Source organism: Sceloporus occidentalis, unplaced genomic scaffold (assembly GCF_023333645.1).
Source record: "Sceloporus occidentalis isolate IW3139 unplaced genomic scaffold, rSceOcc1.0.p SCAF_1, whole genome shotgun sequence".
Lineage (NCBI taxonomy): Eukaryota > Metazoa > Chordata > Lepidosauria > Squamata > Phrynosomatidae > Sceloporus > Sceloporus occidentalis.
Genome location: NW_028316981.1, coordinates 219,916,356 through 219,938,678, shown reverse-complemented (window position 1 = coordinate 219,938,678; position 22,323 = coordinate 219,916,356). Strand labels below are relative to the sequence as shown.

At 43.4% G+C, this 22,323-nt stretch overlaps 1 protein-coding gene across 26 annotated transcripts in view; it reads right to left on the bottom strand.

Annotated features, from left to right (window-relative positions):
- The window catches only part of ADGRL3 (adhesion G protein-coupled receptor L3), a 495,567-nt gene that overhangs the window by 2,223 nt on the left and 471,021 nt on the right, over positions 1-22,323 (bottom strand). For 10 of the 26 annotated variants that reach the window (XM_089488987.1, XM_089488998.1, XM_089488994.1 and 7 more), the window contains one exon: positions 6,379-6,396. The exons of 7 other annotated variants lie outside the window; for them this stretch is intronic. In XM_089488987.1, the coding sequence (XP_089345113.1) occupies positions 6,379-6,396 (18 nt within the window). Of the gene's footprint in view, positions 1-4,068; positions 4,169-6,344; positions 6,397-22,323 lie in introns of all 26 variants that reach the window. 9 more of the 26 variants (XM_089489004.1, XM_089489005.1, XM_089489010.1 and 6 more) reach the window with 3 other exon arrangements.

The window sequence follows — 22,323 nt, the reverse complement described above, 5'->3', positions numbered from 1 at the left end:
TCCTCAAACTCAGTGGTGGGAAACATCTGAGCCCCTGATTTGACTGGGTTAAAAACTTTCATCAGTCCCAGATAGCAGAAGAGGAGTTGTAGTCCACCAACATATGAAGGCCAGTAAAGTTCACATTCTGGAATCTTCTGGCCTCCAAAGGCTGGCAAATTACTTCTACTTAGTGGCTGACTACTGCTATGCAACATAAATTAATGAGGTTATTAAGGTTAATAATTAAGATCAAAGAACGATTAATCATCATGTTTTACAAACTCCCCAAATATGATGCTGAATACAGGGCCAAACTAGACAAGGCACCAAGTGACCAGATGCTTTTGTTTCAATACAAAGCAGCTGCATGCATGTCTCGGTCTGCAGCTCTGACTTCAAATGGAGTCTCTCCTCTCAATGAATGTCTTAAAGAGGTAAAGTGGATGAGGAAAAACAGATTGAAAATGAACTAAGAGACAAAACGGAGGTACTTACAGTAGGGGCCCCTAACCCAGGTATTGTGGTACAACCTCCAATCCTAGATGGGGTCACACTCCCCTCAAAGGACTGTGTTCGCAGTCTGGGGGTGCTCCTAGACCTGTCACTCTAAATGACAAATCAGGTAAATGCGACGGTCAGGATTGCCTGCTGTCAGCTTTGGCCAGCTGTGCCCTTTCCTGGAAGTGAGGGACCTAGAAAATGTGGTGCATGCATTGGTAACCTCACAACTCGATTTCTGCAATGCACTCTACATGGGGCTACCTTAGTTCAGAAATTAGTGCAGAACATGACAGCCAGGTTGGTTTCTAGCAAAGCCAGAGGCGATCACATAACACCTATTTTAAAATCGCTCCACTGGCTGCCCATTAGTTCCTGGGTGCAATACAAGGTGTTGGTTATGACCTTTAAAGTCCTAAATGGCTTGGGTCCAACCAATCTTCAGGACTGCCTCCTTCCATATAATCCACTCTGCGCACTCAGGTCCTCTGGGAGGAATTTATTGCAGCCTATGCAAACTAGGCTGTCTGCAACCACCGAGAGGACCTTTTTGGCAACCACTCCCAGATTATGGAACGGCCTGCCGGAGGAAATCTGTCACATTACCAGCTTAAACAGGTTTAAAAGCTGTTAAGACGGATTTCTTTTGGCAGGCCTTTCCCGAACAGATAACCGGCCACTAAAATCAGAACCCATTACCTCTTTGAATCTGCTATAGCCACTATTGGAACAGTTTATGGTTATGTTTGTTTATTTTAAGGTATGTTGTAAACTGTGAACTGTTTGTTATTTTAGGGGGTGGGATAATAATAATAATAATAATAACAACAACAACCCTGCTCTTCAGCCAATAGGCTATCAGAGCGGCTTATAAATTGTTAATTAGACATGGGAGCGGCTTATAAATTGTTAATTAGACATGGGACTGTACTGTTTTAGCTTGTAAGCCACCCTGGTTGTCCCAGACAAAGAGGCAGGATATAAATTAAAAAATATTATTATTATTTATGGTAGGGCTGGGTGTGTATCAGACTTGAGAAGCAATGCTGGGGAAAGGGATTTTTAATCCTTCTTTTATTATTTTCTTGATCTGAACAATATTTCTGCAGTTGGTCTTTTGAGACTCTGGACTTCATAGTTTCTGCCTCCCACCTCCAGCTATTATCCTGTGATTTCTCTGTTCTCAAGTAACTATCTTGTAATTGCATGATTTGCAACTGCTGTTACTGCAAAGCAACCAAAGCAAAACAAAACAATGTACCTTTACTACCATAATAATATATTTTTACATAAAAGAAAATAAGCACCTGCAAGCATGTCTCTGGGTTGGAAAACCATCTAGTTGCTATTGACCACAGCACACCCTTAAAACTACGTCTTTCCTGCCTTTGGAAAAGTGGGTGGATCAATCCACATCTAGGTGGGCATTCAGGGGGCATTCACACTCATTTTTTTGTCCTGAGGAGATGCAGATCTTTACACTGATGCACATCAGGGTTGTTGTTCCCATTTTGTTTTGGGTTTGTGAATCTGCTCGAGTCATTTTTACCCTAGTGTTATTCATACGTGCCATCGTTTTGAGATAAAATGGATCCGCTTCCTTTCAAAGAAACGATACAGTGTGAGCCGAATCGATCTGGAAACTTATTCACACTGCCAATGATGTGGATCTTTCAGAAAACGTCAGTAAAAAATCAAATATTCTGGGTTAAGTGGATTTCTTGCCAGACCCTCCCTAAGTGCATCGAGTGCATTCAGGACATGTGTGAACAACGGAGGTTCAACCCAGATCCATCCTGGATTATTTTTGTAGTGTGAGTGGGGCCTTAACGCAGGATAATTTGTACTGGGTGTTTTTCCATTGGGGGGGGGGGCAAGATTTGCATCATGGGCAGTGTGAATAACCAAAGCAAATAGACCTGGAACTGGACCCTACATGTCCAGCTGTGTCCTTCCCCTCCGGTGAGGAGAGGAGGACCCTCCTTCTCTCATCCCCCCCCCCTCAACAGCGCATCTTGGCAGCTGGCAGTTTCAGGGAGAAGCAGGAGGTGTTGTCAGCGCCTCAAGACACCTGGCTGTGGACAATTTCACACAGGAGGTGCTAGAAACCTTGTGTGGGAAGCACAGGGTTGGTGAACACGTGTGAGCAACAGAACATGGAGAGATCCATGGGGGGCACTACTACAACAATGGCGGCCACTGTACTAAATGAGGCTCCACAGTACCGTTTTCCAGCCCTTGTCCCTCCCAACTCCACCATCACTAAGACGAGGTGGCAAACCATGGAGCCAAAGCCCTGCAACACATAGCAGAACCTCTTTTGCCTTCAGGTTCTGGTGGTGACATGGGGAAGGTTCTGGTGGTGACATGGGGAGCGCTCATCCTGCAGTGGGTTGAGGTTTTCCTAGACAAGTCACACAACCCTGGTGAAAATGGAGGGCAAGGGGGGCAGTGTCAGACATCCAGAAAGGCAGGCTTTCCCCAGTAGGGGAAAGTGGCACTCCTGGGAACATTTGAGGCATCTCCTCACAGGGCAGCACAAAGGGGGCTGGCTTTTATAAGTTAAAAGAAAGAAAGAAAGAAAGAAAGAAAGAAAGGAAAAGGCCACCACTTTGCTTTCCTGTATGACGGTCAGCTGTCATCCCTTGCTGCGTTTTGCTAATTTTCTCTACTCCCAGCCCCCCTTGTGCAGAGCCACTAAATTTCTCAACTGGTGTTGCATTGATCTGCCTGGTCCCTGTGTGGTTTTCTCCCAAGTAACAGGTTATAGAGATGGGGAATCCCCTATTTGGCAGAACAGAACAGCGGGAAGGATTCAGCCACCCGGCCACAGTATCGCTTCCCAACTGACTCAGAGGCACTGCAGCTGCTGTGAATTTCAAGACAAAATGAAATTGGGAGAGATCTGATCATGGAAGGCATTTTACCTAATTTGGCCCTAATAGGCAGCATTAATTTAAAAAGAAAAACATTCACAGGTTGAAAAGTTCAATATACAGCAGTCACTGGGGCGTAAATTTGATTGTCTGTCCCAACTAGAGTAGACCTAGATCCAGTGGATCCAGTTGCTCTTAGCTAACTGGATTTTAATTAAGCAGTCCAAGGTAGCAATAAGCAGCCAACACACAATCCCATGCTCACTTATTAACAAGTCCCCAGCATTTCAGCAGGTCTTACTAGTAAGTGTGGATGGGATTGCCTCCCTCCTCAAATCTGATGTACGGCCAGGAGGAAGGTCTACTGAAGTGAGAGCTGGCTTAGTCAGTTTTTAGTTACTTGCTCTTACTTTATGTTTGATATGTATTAATTAGGGATAATAGTAACATTTAATTGCAATGTTTAAAACAGATTTCATCCTACTAACATTTTTAGATTTTATAATATTTTTATGATGCCATATCTTATTCTTTTTACATGATGTCTATTTTTGCCCTTTTGGGGAATGGTTCACTGTTGAAAAGTGGCATATTAATGTACTCAACCTCTATTATTCAAGTTTCTAGAAAGTCATTATAACATTAATAGCCAATTACATAAACAGATTTGTTTAACTTTATGCATGTAGGCTGCAATCCTATACACACTTACCTGAGAGTACCTTCAATTGAACTTGGCGAGACTTACTTCTGAGTTGACATGCATAGGATTGCACTGTAAGGATACAGTCCTAGGGTTTCTGAGATGGTGCCTGAGGGGACATAAGATACCTTGTGGGCAGAGAGGTACGGAGATCCTCTCTGGATGGCACTAAAATACTATGGCCACCAGTGGTTAGGGCAAAAAGGAAATGTTTTGGTTTGTATATTTCAGGGGTTGATCATCTTCTTACCCAGAGAAGCCCCTGGAGCTGGTAGCATTATTGTCAGCCCCACTAAAATCAGTACCAAGAAAAAATAAACAAAAGGGGGGGGGGACCCTGGTGCCAACAGAAATCAGACAGTAATCAATAGTAAGAACTTGAAAACATGACTGGTTTTGGCTACAACTCACAGAACCTCCAGACTTCCCAAATCAACCATCTTGAGGATTCTGGAAATTGCAGTCCAAACCTGTGCAGCAGGAGGCCCAAGACCAAGTAGGAACCTGCTGAGACCTTTTTCGGTTCACTGCAGGAAGTCATGCAGCTCTTGTCTTGGTCCTTCATGTCTCTGATCACTCTTAAACATTACTAAAACTTGTCTGACAGCTGTAATGTGTAACATTTTTATGAATGTGACTATATATATCTATATATATCTATATATATCTATATATATATATATATAGATATAGATATAGATATTGATTGATTGCTCTTTTGTCTTTCCTATCTTGGCTTTTATATTTTCAAAGGGAGAATAACCATTATTCCTTTGACTCAGACAGAGGCTCAGTGCACTTAAAGTAGTGCACAAAATCTTCCTAAACTATCTTAAGGCTGTAAGTACCATGCTTTACATGAGAAAAAATTCCAATACACTTAAAAATGAGTCTAGTGCTTTATGAACTATAGCTGGTCCTACTAAAGGTGTTTTGACCCTGTTCCTGTTGGGTTCTGTCTGTCATATGGCTAAGTGCAGCCATTGCAGCAGCCTGCATATCTTGAATATTCAGGGTTGGAAGGGCTGAGAGAACAACCCACTGGATCTCTCCAAGTAGGATGTTCTACAGGAGGCAACAGTTGGCCTTCAGAGGCTCAGGGTCCAACTGGGTTTCTTAATGCAAATTGCAATCCTTTACAAACACAGGAAATATGAGACATGGGCCTGTTACAGACTGCCAAAATAAAGCTGCTTCAGGTCTCTTTGGAGGGATGCTGTTTAAATGATGCATGCATCCTAAGAATCCGAAAGCTGCACCAAAGCTGCACTCAGTGCTTAGGAATGGAGTGTAGCTTTGGTGCGACCTCCGGACTCTTAGGACCCATGCATCATTTAAATAGCATACCTCCAAAGAGACCCGAAGCAGCTTTATTTTGGCAGTCTGTAACAGGCCATGATTAAGGCTTCCATACGATCTTTCCTCTTAGTTCAGATGTTGTTGCAAGAAATAGCAAACAAGGCTTTTGGAAGAGGAAAGCAATTTGTTGAGCACTTGTTGTCCATTCACATCGGGAAGAAAAACTATTCATACACTGTTTGTGTATCTTCTAACACAGTGATTTCAGTCTGCGTATGTGAGGCAGTATAAGCCCCATAGAACTGAGAAGTGTCTCTGCATGCAGAGCTTGTGATTATCACAGCTGAATTGTCCCCAAAATGTCATTTTTACTTGACATTTTAGTACTTTCTGGATATACATCTAATCTGTGTTTCAGACAAGCAGAAAAAGCTATGGATAAAAATAGCCATCACATATGTAGAATGAAGCCATTTATTGTTGTGGTATAAAACTCCATTAACAAACCACAGGGATATAACAACAGATACTTCTGGGTTACTTTGTGTTTATGGCTATGCACAAGCCATTGCTGCTTCTTTCTTTTGCTAACCATTTCATGGAATTATTAGCTGGATGCTCCCATTGTTGTTGTTACTTACAACAACAACAACAACAACAAATTTAGGACAATTAAGGGTTGCCTTGCCTTGAAAATGAATTATAGCTCCCATGAAATGTACCACAGCAACAGGAGAAAACAGCATGATTTTGCAGACAAAGATGTTTTAACCAAAAATAAATTTCATTCTCATACATAGTTACATAAAACTAAAACAGATTGGATGAAAGGCAAAACAAAAAGAGACAAAATAGACTTATCTAATCTCTATTAATATTTATCAAATATGGCTTATTCTTGATTTCTGCACTTTAAGAGATGAACTGTTTTAAATATCTACATCATTGATATATGATGCATTAAAAAGTGAACTGAAAAAAATTACATTTGATATGCAATGTTTAGCTTTACTCCCATACTTGTCTCTCTGTAGGGCTCTAAACGACAGCATGAAGAAAAGGAAAGAAAAAACAACAAGTAAGCTTACAGCGACAATAGGAGGAATATGAGTCAAAAGCAAACTGATGATATGCAGAAAAAAGTGTTAACAGAAAGCATTTCAGTTCCCGAAAAGTGAATGAAGTAACATTACATGGGCTATTCCTACTTGACGGCATTAGTCACATGTTTTAGTCACAATAATATATGCAGTAATTTAAAACCCGTCTTCAGATTTTTAAAGCAAAACCCAAAATTAGCCTGGCACCTGTAAAATCACCATGTCGGTGTCCTAAAGTATTTTCTGAGTCTTGAAAATGCTTTTATTTACTGTCAGTTATGATAACTAGTGCTTGAAATCAATTCCATGTTAACATGACTGATTCCCTTCTCTTTTCTGTGAGCACCACGTTCCTATTGTAGTTTTCTTTTCATACACAGCATTCAAAGTATTCTCAAATGAACACTAACATTCTGAAGAACATTTCCAAAGTTATGCCAAGCATTTTAAGGTCTTTGTGCAGAGTCCACAGCGATCAGTAAAACGGCTTTTGGATCGACAAATACTTTTTAGCCTAGTAGTAGGAAACTTTGGGAAACTATACTCAGTATGTAGATATAAATATTTTAAATCAACAGGAAAATGATCCTTCATAAATTTTCATCTTGCAGTGTCATTTTCCCTAGGATTTTTCATGGGGCGGATATCTTCAACCCCACGGAGAGTTGCTCCAATTGCCCAATGGCAGAGTCAGCCCAGCGGATGGCAGTCTATGGTTCCTGAGGTCTCCCTTCGTGGAGGAGCTTCAAGGCCCAGCGTGAACAGCCATTCCTCCTCCTGCTGCTTTTTAATGCAGCTGGGCCATGCTTTTTCCTCCACAGCAGCAGCAGACTACGGCTGCACCCCATGATTCCTACGTCCATCCAGGGCCTCATCCCCATTACCTTTTAAATTGGATCGCAAATCGATTTGAACTGGTTCAAACAACCTTGGTTTCCACTTAATCTAAATTGCTGAAGCGATTCCGAGAGGGGCCCCCATGCTCCAGACCCATTTAACCCACGTCTTTTTGATGCTGATTTTTTTCTGCTTCTTTTTCGATAAATCGATTCTGTGCAAGTGTGAACCACAAGCGGATGAAAATCGATTCAAATTTCCCCTTTGGCCATCTGGAACCAAATCATTTTGAATCAATTCATTCGTGAATGGGAACCACAAGTGGGTTATTTTGATGCCAGAAAATGAGATCGGGGCAAGTGTAGTGTAAACCATGATCAGATGTCGAATCGATCCATCGATTCGGATCGCACACCAATTTATCTGTAAGTGGGAATGAGGCCTAGGACTGTTTGCTTGCAAAGAGAATCAGCGGGTGCCATTCTAAAGGCATGAGTCGCTTTTCTTTTCTCCTGGGAACAAGTAACTCCTCCACACTGCAGAATTAATGCAGTTTGGCACTGCTTTAGCTGCCCTGGCTCAATGTTATGGAATTCTGGGATCTGTAACTTTGTGAGATACTTAGCTTTCTCTATCAGAGACCTCTGGTGCCATAACAAACTACAAATCCTGTGAATCCATAGCATTCAGCCATGACAATTAAAGTGGTGTCAAACTGCAGTGCAGATGCACCTGAGGATACATAAGTTAAAGTTCATTTGGTTGGATTCACCACAGTCACCTTGGAGAAGCACTTCATGCAATTAATGCCAAAGTTGAAAATGCCACATGTATTTACCACATGTCTGACATAAATCTGTATTGAATGAATGTTTCACCACATGAAACATGAACGTGCTCATGTGGGACATTCATATCTAATGGCTGTTTGTCAGTTGCCATGCATTTTTAAACAGTTTTTATACAGTTACACTTGCAGAGAGCAGAGGGCTCAGGAGCAGAGCCTGGTCCTTCCCAGCCAGCTCAGGCAAAAGCAAACTGTTGCAGCCCCTCCTAGCTTGTCTCTCCTGCCTTATTAGCAACTTTTGCCATCTTGACCACACTTTGATATCGTTGTCATCTGTCATCTGTGAAATGTTGAAGTGTAGGAGAGAGTAATAGCTTCTGCCTCTTCCTGCAACTGCTAATGCAGTGCATTTTTTTTTGTGGCCCTCAGTATCCCCTACATCCCCAAAGGCTCTCTGGGGTGGGGGGTGGGGGATCTGGGGGGCATTTTCACCATGCTATGTCCCCCAGGCCATTTTAAGACCAGGAGAGGCATTTTGCAAAACCAGAGGTAAAGCAGAAATGGCTTCTGGTGAATTCCTTTTTTGAAAAAAGGCTTCTCCTGGGCTTCAAATGGCCAGGTTGTGTGGTACAAATATGGCAGAAATGCCCCCCAGACTCCTTAAAAGGGCTTTGGAGGGCATCTGGGGCAGGGCATTTTGTGTGTGTGTGTGTGTGTGTGTGTGTGTGTGTGTGGTTGTGGCCCTCCAAGGTCTCTCCTGGAAGAGGAATCCAGCCCCCTTGCCTCCCCCTAAAGGAAAATGGAGGGTGAGATTTGATGGCAGGGAGGCTGTAGTTCGGCTACACAGCAATTCTCACAGGCACACTTTCTCTTTTTGTAATATGGCTGTAGTGTGAAAGAGGAAAGGAGAAGGCTATGAATGGTCTCTTAAAAGCCTTGAGACAAAGCCTAAGGTGTTGAGAGTGGTATCCCCGTCTCCTGTGGCTTTCTAGGTCCAGCATGGTCAGAAAGTGACTCAGCACCGTTCGGCCCCTCAGGAAGTAGCCTGTGAGTCATTGACCAACTGACTGAGGAGGGATCCCTCTTTGGCTTTTCTTTGAATCAAGGACTTGATTTCACAGCACAATCCTAGCCATGTCTACTCAGAAGTACGTGGCACTGGGATCACAGAACAGAGTGGCATTGTGTTGTCGTGTGCAACAGGGAGACCCCCTCCCTTTTCCCACACACACATTTCTATCTCCCCTTTTTGTGCTGCAGCTCCTGCCATTCATTGAAAATGTGTCTTTTATGTGTAGTTGGGCAGCTTCCCTCCCGCCTTCTCCTTTGCAGGCATAATATTAGAGCTGTGTCTCCTCAGTTTCCCTTTTCTGCACAATGGGTTCCTGAGCACTGTGGGTAACATGCAATGTTTGTCTTTCCATGGGTATGTTGCTAGCTGCCCTGCTCTCCCTCCCTCTAGGCCCAACAACATGAAGGTGCCCTTTGGCCCTTGGTAGCCAACCAGGTCTGGAGAAGAGACATTGCCAGAGCTTTCCAGGGAGGTCTTTCCTTCTTCCCAGGAGGACCGAAGGGCAGTGGCCAGGAAGAGAGCCCTTTCTACAGAGACCCCTCCACATCAGCCAGGCCTTCCTGGCTTTACCATCCTTTTGGCACCACCTTAAAAGGCTTCTCTGTTTGCAGGCATTGGCTAAATATCGGGCCACTGGATATGCATAAATAATTTCTATCTTTTAAAATATGTGTACCTCTGTATTACCCAATGTAGAAGACCTTTAGGATTTTTATTGCAGAAGGAATATAGTTTTATAACTTTATGTCACTCTATGTCAACTCCACTTTAATGCATATTGCTTATTTTTGGATATCATAAATTAATAAACAATGGAATCGAAAGGTGCAACATTTGTGCAGGGCAATGAACATGGAAAGTTTTGGCAGATCCTCACAAGTGCATAAATGCTGAGGTTCTGGACCCTGTAAACTTTGGCAGGGTACAGACCACCAGAAAGAGGCAGCTGGCAGCCACCTCTCTTTTGCGCGTAGCCACACCGCAGCAACCAAATTGCGTGACATGGCTACGTGAGAAAAAAAGGAGCTGTCGCAAACTGTGGGCAGTGTGAGCATATCGCTGCTGCGTGGCTCCAGGGACGTAGCCAAGGGGGGGTTCTTGGGGTCCGGACCCCCCTTCCATTAGAAAAATGAATGGTGTGTGCTGCTGCGCCACCACACCCAAGCCCCATTATAATGGTGGCACTTAGTCTGGACCCCCCCCCCCTTCCTAAAATCCTAGCTATGTCCCTGGTGGCTCCATCTGAAGGCTGCGCAGCAGTAACCTCATTGCTACGCGCACTGTCTATTTGTCACCATGCAGCGAGGACGCCCTCGTCACATGCAAGGGGAGTGTGGACGGGGCGCCCCTCGCACATGACGAGGGCGTCCTTCAGGGCCCGTCTGTACAGGGCCTTCGATAACAAAAATGACCACATGCGTGTTATTTATTTGTTTACACCTTACTATAGATATTCAAACAAACTGCCAAGGCCACTGCCATGATATGACTAGACATACCTTCTAAAATTCTGGCAAATATTGAATTTGTACATTGCCTTTCACAAATTCATTTTTTTAAAAACTTGTATTTAGAATTATGCTTTTTAGTCTAAGCTTTGTATCATTTTTGCAATATGGGATAGCAGAAATACAGTTCTTCAGGGCGTGTAATTCTATTGTCCATCACTTGGGATGTGTGTGTGTTTGTGTGTGTTTAATCACACTACACATTGCAATGGGAGAGCCAGCATGGTGTAGTGGTTTGAGTATTGAACTACAACTCTGGAGATCATGGTTAGATTCCATGCTTGGCCATGGAAACTCACTGGGTGACCTTGGGCGAGTCACACTCTCTCAGCCTCAGAAATGATAGGGTCACCTGCTAGAAACAATTTGTAAATATACAACAAAATCAACAGCATGCATCAATAAGCTCAAAATATAATTCAAAAATATTGCAGTGTTAGTCTCTAGAATCAGTATGTAGAGAAATCTTGTAGCACCTTTGAAACTAACTGAAAGAAAGAAGTTGACAGCATGCGCTTTTGTAAACTAAAGCATCTGAGGAAGTACACAGAAGTCTACAAAAGTGCATGCTGCCAACTTCTTTCAGTTAGTCTCAAAGGTGGTACAAGATCTTTCTACATACAAGTTCAAAATAGTAAGGGATGTCAATGTTTTGTGAATGGCCAATGTCAATATGGTAATGATCATTGTCTGTACTTTATGTAATTTCCCTCTGACCTTAGTTTACAGTACCATCCCCACCCCATTCTGGTCCCAACAGTTTAGCTATTAAAATGCTACAAGATTTTTAATTGGTTTTGTTGCAACAGACTTAGGGGCTATACAGACTGCCCCAAAGGGGAGGTCTGCAGCCGCCCCTTTCCTGGCTGGATCGGGGCCACAGCAACTTCATGCCACAGCCCTGATCTGGCTTTTGGAGGGTGGAAAAAGGAGCTGCAAAAAGTGCCTCCTTTTTGCACCCTCCAAAGGGTGCCATTGGCACGGCTCTAGGAGCCCCTTCAGCACTGCGTCATGATGGCACATGCTGTCTGGAGCACCATGATGGCACCATGGGGGCAGAGTTAGGGCAAACATCCTCAGGATGCTGTACCCTGACTCCACCCACACCCCAGCCTTTTGGGCCAGTCTGTAGAGGCCCTAAGGCAAGTATCCCTCTGGAAATCCAAGCAAGTGTTGCTCTACGTCTTGTCAGAAATATGTAGAAGAGGATAGCCCATATCACAGTGACTAAAACTACAGTGATAAAGTCAATAATAGTGATTTGAAGATTGCTCACAACTTAATGCATGTCCTTGAAGGACACATCTGATGGACTGCATGCTAAATACTAGAGAAATTAAAATACAAAATCAAGCATCTATGTTTCTGTGAGGCATTCAGTTCTTCAAACACTTGAACAAACATTCACATTACCACATCAAACTGTATGTACAAGTCCTTACTGAAGTACACAAAGACAGCAGCTAAGGACATCCAACTTGAAAAAAATGAAAAGGATTTCCAGGGGTGCATTACTATTCCCTGTCTTGAATGAAGTGAACTCCAAGAATGAAAGTTTCACTCACAGTGATTTTGGAATTAGGGCAGAGAAGACATTTGACAAACTGCAGTGTTATAAACAAGGTGGTTGCATGTTTTTGAAACATGTAAAATTCCTTGTGCTGAAGGAAGCAAACAAAGAAGTGAAAAGGTTAAATAATATATTTTTAACAAGTGGTATCTTTGGCAATCATGGGCCATGGCAGAAGTCAGCAACAGGAAGTATTGTTTGTGCTGCTGGAGGGTTTGTATAAGTATGATTTACAGTTACCATTGCAAGGGATGTTATTATTTTTCTACATTAGAGGTAAGAGAAGGCAAGGGCACCAACTCAAATTTTTTTTGAGGGAGGAATGAGGAAGTTCCATTATGCTGCTCTCATGAAGGCTTCCTATTCCTCTTCCAACCTTCCCTTCTGGGTCCCAATCCCTTTCTTCTTTCCCATCCAGTGAAAACAAAAGTTTATTTCTGCTTCCAAAATTCATTTGACCTATTTTCTCCTTCCTACACCATTGTGGCTGTGAAAACAGGCTTATTTCCAGTGTGCAACAGAGCAGAGGCAAACACTTTCTCGACAGGGAATCTGTGCCTCTGGAAAATGTCTGCTGCCACACTGGATCAGCTGCGAAGGGGGGCTGGGAAAGGCATAGATGTGCATGAATGCAATGAGTGCGTGTTGCATGTACACACATTCATGTGTGTCTTTCATTGTGGAATTTGGGCGGGGGATGCACATGCATATCTACAGGGGTTCCTGAACTACTTTGGAACCTCAACATCCTCACTTGCAGTTAGTTTGTCTCATGGGCTGAAAAAAGTTCCTTGCTCCTCTTCTAAGGGTTATTTTTAAGGCTAAATGCAACTGGAATGAGAATTTCCATTGGGATTATACCTGGGAGGGAAGATTTGGAGGGAAGATTTTCTCCATGGTTATTGCAGTCCTGATCAATCTCTCTCTCTGTCTCTGTCTCTCTCTCTCACACACACATGTACCTGGTTTTATTTTTACATATACATGTACTCCAGTCTTGCATTATACCTAATAGGTGGTAACCTGATCTTCTCCTAGAGAAGAATATATATAAAGTGACTACCAATATCAGCTTTCTAAAACTCTGACGTCACAACCCTAGGCAGCAGCCCTGAACTAATTGTTTCTTCCTTTCCATCTCCAGCCTTGTTTTGCCAAGATGCACCCTCCCAGCCTGAGGCTTGCCATTAGCAAGAGAACAATACACATGCAAATCACTCCTGCCTTCCCAGGTCACACAGTATATTTATACCCAACTCCTTTCCAGGCAAGCATTCCCTGAAGATGCCAGCCACAGATGCTGGCGAAAGGTCAGGAAGAAATTCTTCTAGAACATGGCCACATAGCCCCAAAACCACACCAAAAACCAAGGAAGCTGGCCATGAAAGCCTTCAACTTCACAATATATATATTGAAATCATCCACCATCCACACTAGTAACAACCCACTCTGTCTGAGGTACAATGCTTGTCACTACTCTAGCAAAGACTCCATGAGGCATACTAGCCCTTGCCTCTCCCTCTGGGGTCACAAAGGACCCAGCCACCTTCCTGAGTGACTTTTCAGACTGGCAGCATTCTACAGTACTTTACAGCATTTGTTGACTATCTTTTTGATGTCACTTCCTGTTTAAATGCCTAATAATTATAGCTCACAGTAACCCTTTAATACCTAGTTACTATTAAAACCCACATTGTACATTTTCCTTGTGACTCTATATCCCAACAATCCCCTCCAAAAATGAACAATGTGTGTTTCCATGAACCTTCCCGTTCCACACAGTACCTCAGGCTTTCAGCTTCCGCTCGCGGTGCCATGCCCAACTGCACTGGCAACATCTCGTGTCCGTCTACCTGTAGGGCCTTTGTGAGGATGTCTGCAACATTGTCCTCCGAACTAATATAGACAAGACTCAAGACACTGTTTTGTACTAACTCCCTCACATTCTGGTACCTCACACCTATATATTTCCTCCTGTTCTTTAGGTTTTCTGCTTCAGATATGGCAATACAAGACTGTGAGTCCTCGTGTACAACAGTTGGATCTGTACACTTCTCACCCAAGTCTTCCAGCACTTGCTTACCCACTGCACTTCTCCTGCCACCTCAGCTTCTGTGGTACTCAGCTTCTGTGGTATTCAGTGCCATGCAACTCTGCTTTCTGCTCCTCCAAACCACCGGACTATCTGCAAACTTGACCAACAGACCAGTCACCAACTTTCTGTCATGCAGCTCTGAGGCAAAAGAGCTGTCCACAAAACACTCCAGCTGTGTGTCAGATCCCTGCAGCACTAGCTTCCTTTCCTTGTTCCCTTTCAAGTATCTCAGCAGCCCTTTTGTATTGCTATCCAGTCCTCCACTTTTGGACTGCTAACTCTCCTGCTCAAGACACCTACAGCAAAGGAAATGTCTGGCCTGGTGTTATTAGCAACAAAAAGCAAACTTCCTATTATAGATCTATACAGATCTGGATGTTCAAACACTTTATCAGACTCACTGGGCTCTTAATTACCTTGGCACTCTCTAAACTGCACTTTTCCTCCAGCCTCTCTATGTTTTTGGTCTGACTCAACAAGATCCTGCCATCCTTAGTCCTCTCCACCCCAATCTGAAGATAGGACTTGAAGTTTCCCAGGTCCTTCAACACAAACGTCTTTGCCATCTCCTTCTGCACAGCTTAACTTTCTGCTCAGTCTGAGCAGCCACACATAGGTCATCTACATAAATCACAAGTGTGACCTCTCCTTTTGTGTACACACAAGCATCTGTAATGCTGTGCTTGTATCCCAGTCTCACCAGCTCTTCATGGATACAGAGGTTCCAACAGCATGCACTCTGCTTAAGCCCATAAAGAGCTTTCTGAGCTTGTATACCTTGCCTCCTTGGCATGATCAAACCCTGGTGCTTGCTCCATGTACACTTTCTCATCCAGCTATGCGTTCAGGTAAGCTGTCTCAAAATCAAAATGCCTAATTATCTGGCGATTCTTGGCAGCCAATGCTAACACTAATCTGAGCCTTTCTAGCTTTGCAGTTGGAGAGAATGTCTTTTCAAAACTCTCAAAATGCTGCTGAGAGACTCCTCTAGCCACCAACCTGGCCTTATATTTGTGGGTATGTTTTTAATTCAATTGTTCTTTTCAATTGTGAGCCACTCTGAGTCCCTATTTTGAGGGAAAGCAGGGGATTGGACTGGATGGCCCTTGCGGTCTCTTCCAACTCTATGATTCTATGATGGGTTCCATCTGGCATCTCCTTCCTCTTAAACACCCACTTGCAACCTACAACCTTCCGGTCTCCTGGCCTTTCTACCACTTCAAATACCTATTCACCAAGGATGAAAATTCACACTCCATGGCCTCAAACCATCTCTCCTGCTGTTCCCTGGGATAGGTAAGAAGCTCCTGGTAGCTCTCTGGCTCATCAGCCACAACAGTACACATTTTGACATTCTGCACCACAAAACAATCAGGTAGCCTTCTGGCTCTCTGAGTCCTCCTGGGGATTATTATCTCTGTACACCCCTATCATCCTCCCGGTCACTACTTGTCTGCACCTCTGCATCTGTACATGACACTTTCACTAATTTTCTAGTAGTGATGGGTGAGTTCTGTGTACCTGTGGGTTCCGTGGAGGTGCTAGGCTGGCCATCTGGCTTAACCTCTGCTGTTCCCACCCCTCCAGTTCCAGTACTGACTCCTTGTTGTCCCATTCTCACACACACCTCCTGGTTCGTGTGGATCTTCTCCCACCCAGAGTCATTTTCAAAATTTGCACTCCTGGACAACAGGATGCAGCCATTTCCCAGATAAAACCTGTAATTATTCCCCTGATACCCCACAAACATCAATCTCCACCACTTGGGGTCACCTTTCTTTCTGAAATTTTGGGGAACCAATACATTGGCATACTGCCCAAAAACCCTTAGGTAGCTTAGGTTGGGTATCCTCCCAAATAACATGAAGTAGGGTGTTTGTTTCACAGCAGAATTCCAAACCCGGTTAGTGATGTGGCAGACAGCCAGGATTATTCCCCCCACAAAGTCCTTCTGCAGGCCCTGCATCAAGCAGCATGCAAGCCTTTATCTGTTTTAACACCCCAATCTTTCTTTCCGCCAAACTGTCTTCCTGCGGAATGGCAGCATTAGTGGTGTTATGGCGGATGCCCTTCTGTTTCATCCAATTGTTCAAGCTTTGGGACAAAAACTCACCACCCCTATCTGTCACCAGAGTACCAACCTTGTACTCAAATTCCCTTTCCACCATCTCCACCCAGTTCTTGAATGTGGCAGCAGCCTGATTCTTTTCCCTGAGTGTGTAAGCATAGGAGTATCTGGTGTGTCTATCGACAATGACCATCAGATATCTATTATTGCCCACAGATTTAGTGAAGGGACTGGCCAGATCAGCATGCACCATTTGAAAAGGTTTCTGGGTGGTGCATTTGCTTTTCTTGGCAACAGGAAAAGCCTTTAGCTTTATCTTGCTGCACACAGAACAATCCAGATGATTCCTGCAGTCATTCAATTTCAGCCCAGGGCAAACACTTCCCAGTTTCCCCAAACTAGTGAAACTAGTGTGTCCCAGCACCTTATGAAAATAGTGTGCACAATTTGAGTGCAAAGGCACATTGCTTACTGTAGCACACTCTGCATGGTCATCTAAGAAATATAATTTGTTGTGCTTGTATGTTTTTGCACAAACCTGCCCCCCTTTAGTAATGACACAGTCACACCCCTTAAAATGTAGGGCATATCCATCTGTAGTCTGTGAGGACACACTGACCAGACAATTTTGTCATGGGGAACACACAACACATTCTCAAAGTCTTTAGCAAACCCAGGAAAATACACAATCCCCATGTCACTTATTTGGCTTGAACCCCCATCAGCCAAACCCACAGAGTCTACACATGAGGGCTTGCAGTTCTTCAGCAAAGACTTCCTGTTAACTAAATGATGGGTTCCTCCACTGTCAACAAGCCAAATGTATCTGGCTTTAGTGGTGAGATGGGCTTGACAGTCACGGTTCTTCACTGCCGATACAACTCCCTTCCTGTTCCCAGGAGACCTGTGTTGTCCTTCTTTCTGGCAGCAGGTGGATTCTTGTAGTTCTTCTTGAGATGACCTGGCTGCCCGCAACTGTAGCATCTCCTGGCTTTGCAAACAGCTGCATTCTCAGCTTTTTGAACTGCCTCTGATGATGTGTTTGGTGACCTTGGTTTGGCATGTTGCTGTCTTTGAATGCCTTTCTCAAAACAACATCTTTGGCATTCCTCCAAGACACATGTCAGCACCTAGTCCATTGAGAGCTCGCTCGTTGGAATCCCCTGTAAGCTGTACAGTATATGATCAAATTTACTGGGTAAGCTGCCTAGTAAGAGGAACAGGTGTCGCATGGTGGACAGATGCTCTTCTGGAGACTGCCCCTTTGGCATCTTGCAAGCGTACAGTATCTTGGCTCCAGAGCATTTTCGACAGCGCAGAGTCAGATTGATGCACTTCTCTCAGTGCATTCCAAACCTCCTTGGCAGATACCTTATCCCTTAAATGCTCTAACGGACTGGGCTCCAGAGTGAGACATAACGTAGCTCTGGCTCTTCTATCTTCTTCAGCATTTTTGACAGTTAAACCTGCTTCAATTACATCCCAGAATCCTTCTCTTTTTAGGACTGCCTCGGCATAGACAGCCCATTGGCTGTAATTGGAGTTATTTAACTTTGGAAACTTCACAAAATCTATGCCGGCAACAAAACAAACAAATGCTCGGCCTTGACAGCCTTCCACAGCTCTCACTATGTGCTGAATATAAGATAATGGCTGGCAGTTCAGCTCCTTAACTCTTTGCCTTCCGGCCCTCAGACAGTTTTAGTTACTCTTCTGGGTAACTGCTCACAAAACAGCTACTCACTCAGATGCACAGGCAGATCCTGAGGCGCACACTGGGCCCATAACCCTTGTTAAAACGCTTTTGATGTTGCGCAGCACGTGAGGCAACACGTCAACGTTTGGCACCAGATTTTCCACCTTCGTGACTGTAGTCAGCAGCTTGTGAGCTGGAGAAACACCTCTCCCTCTGGTGTCACAAAGAATCCAGCCACCCTCCTGAGTGACTTTTCAGACTGATGGCATTCTACAGTACTTTATAGCATTTGTTGACTATCTTTTTGATGTCACTTCCTGTTTAAATGCCTAATCATCATGGCTCACAGTAACTCTTTTATGCCTGGTTACTATTAAAACCCACATTATACATTTTCCTTGTGACTCTACATTCCAAGAAATAAAAGCATTGGTAGCAGGCAAAACGAATCTGTGAACCCCACTTCTTGGAAGATGAATTGCAGCACCTGGACTGGACTCTACAGGCTAATGGTACCCCAGCTCATAACATAACATCAGAATGGCTACCAGACCCAGAAAAAACCCAGAGGAGTGAAGACAAACAACCACTCAAAGGGAAGGTATTTTTTTACCATACATCAAAGGAGTCACAGATAGAATAGGTAAACTGGTGAGGAAAAACAACCTCCAGATGATCTATAAACCGACCAAGAAAATCCAGCAAATGCGTCGCTCAGCGAAGGACAGGAGGGACCCTCTTGCGGCCGCAGGAGTTTCTTTTATTTATTTTTATTTTATTATGTTATTTATACCTCGCCCTCCAGCCCTATAGGCTATCAGTTTACCGCATACCATGCAGCTGCGGACATGTCTACATAGGGACCACCAAATACAGTGTTCAGACAAGAATCAAGGAACATGACAGACACTGCAGACTGGGTCAGCCAGAAAAATTAGCGGTAGCAGAACATCCTGGGCATAAAATGCTGTTTGAAAACACTGAAATTCTGGCTCATGCCAACAACTATCAGGTCAGAATGCACATAGATGCCATTGAAATCCACAAACACCTGGACAGCTTCAACAGGAAAGAAGAAACCCTTAAAGTAAATAAAGTGTGGCTACCAGTCCTGAAAAACACCAAAATTAAGACCCAGCAAAATGCAAATGAAAAACCACCCAGAATCAGCAGACAATGAACCACTAATTAAGCAGACACAAATCCTCCTTGCATATCCTCCCAACCTGAAGCCTTGCCATTCAATAACAGAACAATACACAGATTAATCCCTCCTCCCAACCTAGAGTCACACAGTATACACACACACACGCTTCCATGTCAGCATTCTCTGAAGATGCGAGCCCAGATATGTAGGTGAAACGTCAGGAATAAACTCATCTGAAAAACACATAACCTGAAAAACCCACAAAAAACTATCCCCTCTTGGTACTTGCCCCCATTTGACATCAGGAGGGTGGGTGGAAGTTGGGCAAGGGTGCGATCTGATACTTCATTCATGATGGTTACGATTCAAGCGTTGTCATCGCACACTGGCTATCAGAATGTAGCCTTCAGCTTTGAGGAAGGGGAGAAGTGAGTCTTTATAGTGCTCAGGTCTATCTGAGGTCTGGAGGAAAAACACAAAAGGGCCTTGGGGACGATTCTCCTTATGGTTGTTTTTGGACACTAGAAATGCCCCTTTCTCATTTTTTCACTCTGAGTGCTTGAATCTTATTTCCATCCCTAGCAAGCTTCCAACCTCTCCTCATAGCAGAAATTCTATGCCATCATGTAGCTGTGTGTATTCTCAGTGCCTTCCTCAAGAAGACAAATCGAGGGAAACAGTACCTGCTAACATATATTAACTTGGCAACCCAGTGCAGTGCCTGGTTGACATTTTTGCCTGACCCTGAAGTTGGCCCTTGGAAACCTTTGGCAATTCCAACAGGAATTTCCCGGTCAGGACCACAGAACATATTTGAAACGTCCATAGTTATATCACCTCTTAACACCATCAGATAAATGGCCTGGTGGATAATTATATGGTGCTTTAGAAATTAAGATACAAAAATTTGTGAATTAACATTATAATGACTAGTACTGTATCTGGTTTTGCAGCAGATATACCCTATGCTCACAGCTTATCCAGAGGTATGGCATCTCAGTTTAAAGTACCCAACCTCTGGAATCTTCAATGGCCATGAGGTTATGAGCCAGAGCAGTGGAGGGGAGGTATTTCTTCCTTACATTTAAGACTTTATAGAGAAACACAGAACACTGTCAGAGATGCTTTAGCCCTTGCTCAAGAAAACCTGAAGAATGCATAAGAGCAAAAAGCACCTCAATGGTCTTGAACTTATTCTAGACGAAAGCAATTAGAATGAAGTATTTATCTGGAACAGCTTTGAAGAAAGATATTATTTAAGTTTTTAAAAATAGTTATCATAGCATTAAAAAATACCTTATCAAGGGGAGGATCTTTTAAACTGCCAATTCTTTTGTTAATCAGTTGAGGTCTGGTGACATATTAAAGGTTATACGATGGTTGCTTGTATCCGCTGGGGTTTGTTTCTGTCCCAGGACCCCTCATGGATACAAAAATTTGTGGATGCTCAAGCTTCATTATATACACAATTGTGGTAAAATCGTGTCCCTTATAGAAAATGACAAAATCAAGGTTTGCTTTCTAGAATATTTTTAAACCACAGATCGTTGAATCCATGATGCAGAATCTGTGGATATAGTGCGCCAACTGTATCTATAATAGTCAGATCATCTGAAAGTAAGGACTGTAGACTAATCACAGGATGCAGAAATTAATAATCTTTTTTTGGAAATTAATAATCTTTTTTTGTAAGGGCAGGTTTTGCTGTAAGATGTCAATTTGACATCATCATGGCCTGTTACAGACTGCCAAAATAAAGCTGCTTCGGGTCTCTTTGGAGGTATGCTGTTTAAATGATGCATGCATCCTAAGAATCCGGAAGCTGCACCAAAGCTGCATTCCAGTGCTTAGGAATGGAGTGTGGCTTTGGCGCGACCTCCGGCCTCTTAGGACCCATGCATCATTTAAATAGCATACCTCCAAAGAGACCCGAAGCAGCTTTATTTTGGCAGTCTGTAACAGGCCATTATCACCATCATAGAATCATAGAGTTGGAAGAGACTGCAAGGGCCATCCAGTCCAATCCCCTGCTTTTCCTCAAAATAGGGACTCAGAGTGGCTCACAATTGAAAAGAACAATTGAATTAAAAACATACAAAAAGTGAGCATTAAAATAGAATCATACATTGAAAGAATAAAATGAAATTTAAAAAGATAAAAGCACATAAAAATAGTACAGTTAAAACTGTACAGCACCCCGAGCCTGTTCTTTAAAAAGCATTTGGTTTAAAAGCCTCTGCATAAAAAGGCTTTAGCCTGGCAATGGAAGGGCAATAAGGAGGAGGCCATTTAGGCCTCCCCAGGAAGAGAGTTGTAGTGCCTATGGTGCAGCCATCGATAAGGCTCTCTTCTCTCGCGTCCCCACCAAAGGTGGGTGTGATGGTGGTGGAATTGAGAGAAGGGCCTCTCCTGAGGACCTCAGAGCCCAAGCAGCCCTTTTTCCTGTTTTATTTTTGATGCTTAAGTCCCAAGCAAGCTAAAAGATAAGGCAGTGTGGTAAGGGAAGACAAATGTGGGGATGCAACAAACAAAGAGGGCACACGGGACGGAGAGAAAGAAGAAGAATTATTCTATTTGGAGTCGAAGGCTTTCATGGCTGGCATCCACAGTTTTTTGTGAGGTTTTCAGGCTATGTGGCCATGTTCTAGCAGAGTTTCTTCCTGATGTTTCGCCAGCATCTGTGGCTGGCATCTTTCTCTGAAGATGCCAGCCACAGATGCTGGCAAAACGTCAGGAAGAAACTTTGCTAGAACATGGCTACATAGCCCGAAAAACCGACAAAAAACTATTCTATTTGGGTTTGCAGGTCTTCATTAGGAGGGAACATCCATGCAGTTCTGGGAGATGAGCTGTTGGATTATCAGCATTTGGTTTCTCTCATGTATTTTCCATGCTCCATTGAAATTCATGCTATCCTTTTCAAACCCACTTGTATCCCAAGAAGGCAACGGATTAATTACATCAACATCTAGTCATGGAGAAGACTTCTTAATTTACATGCTTCTTCATGTAGTGCCTTTTGTGGGTCTTGTGGCCAGATTCTTATGGTGGTTCACGTACTGATTTTACCATCAAAATTTAGTGG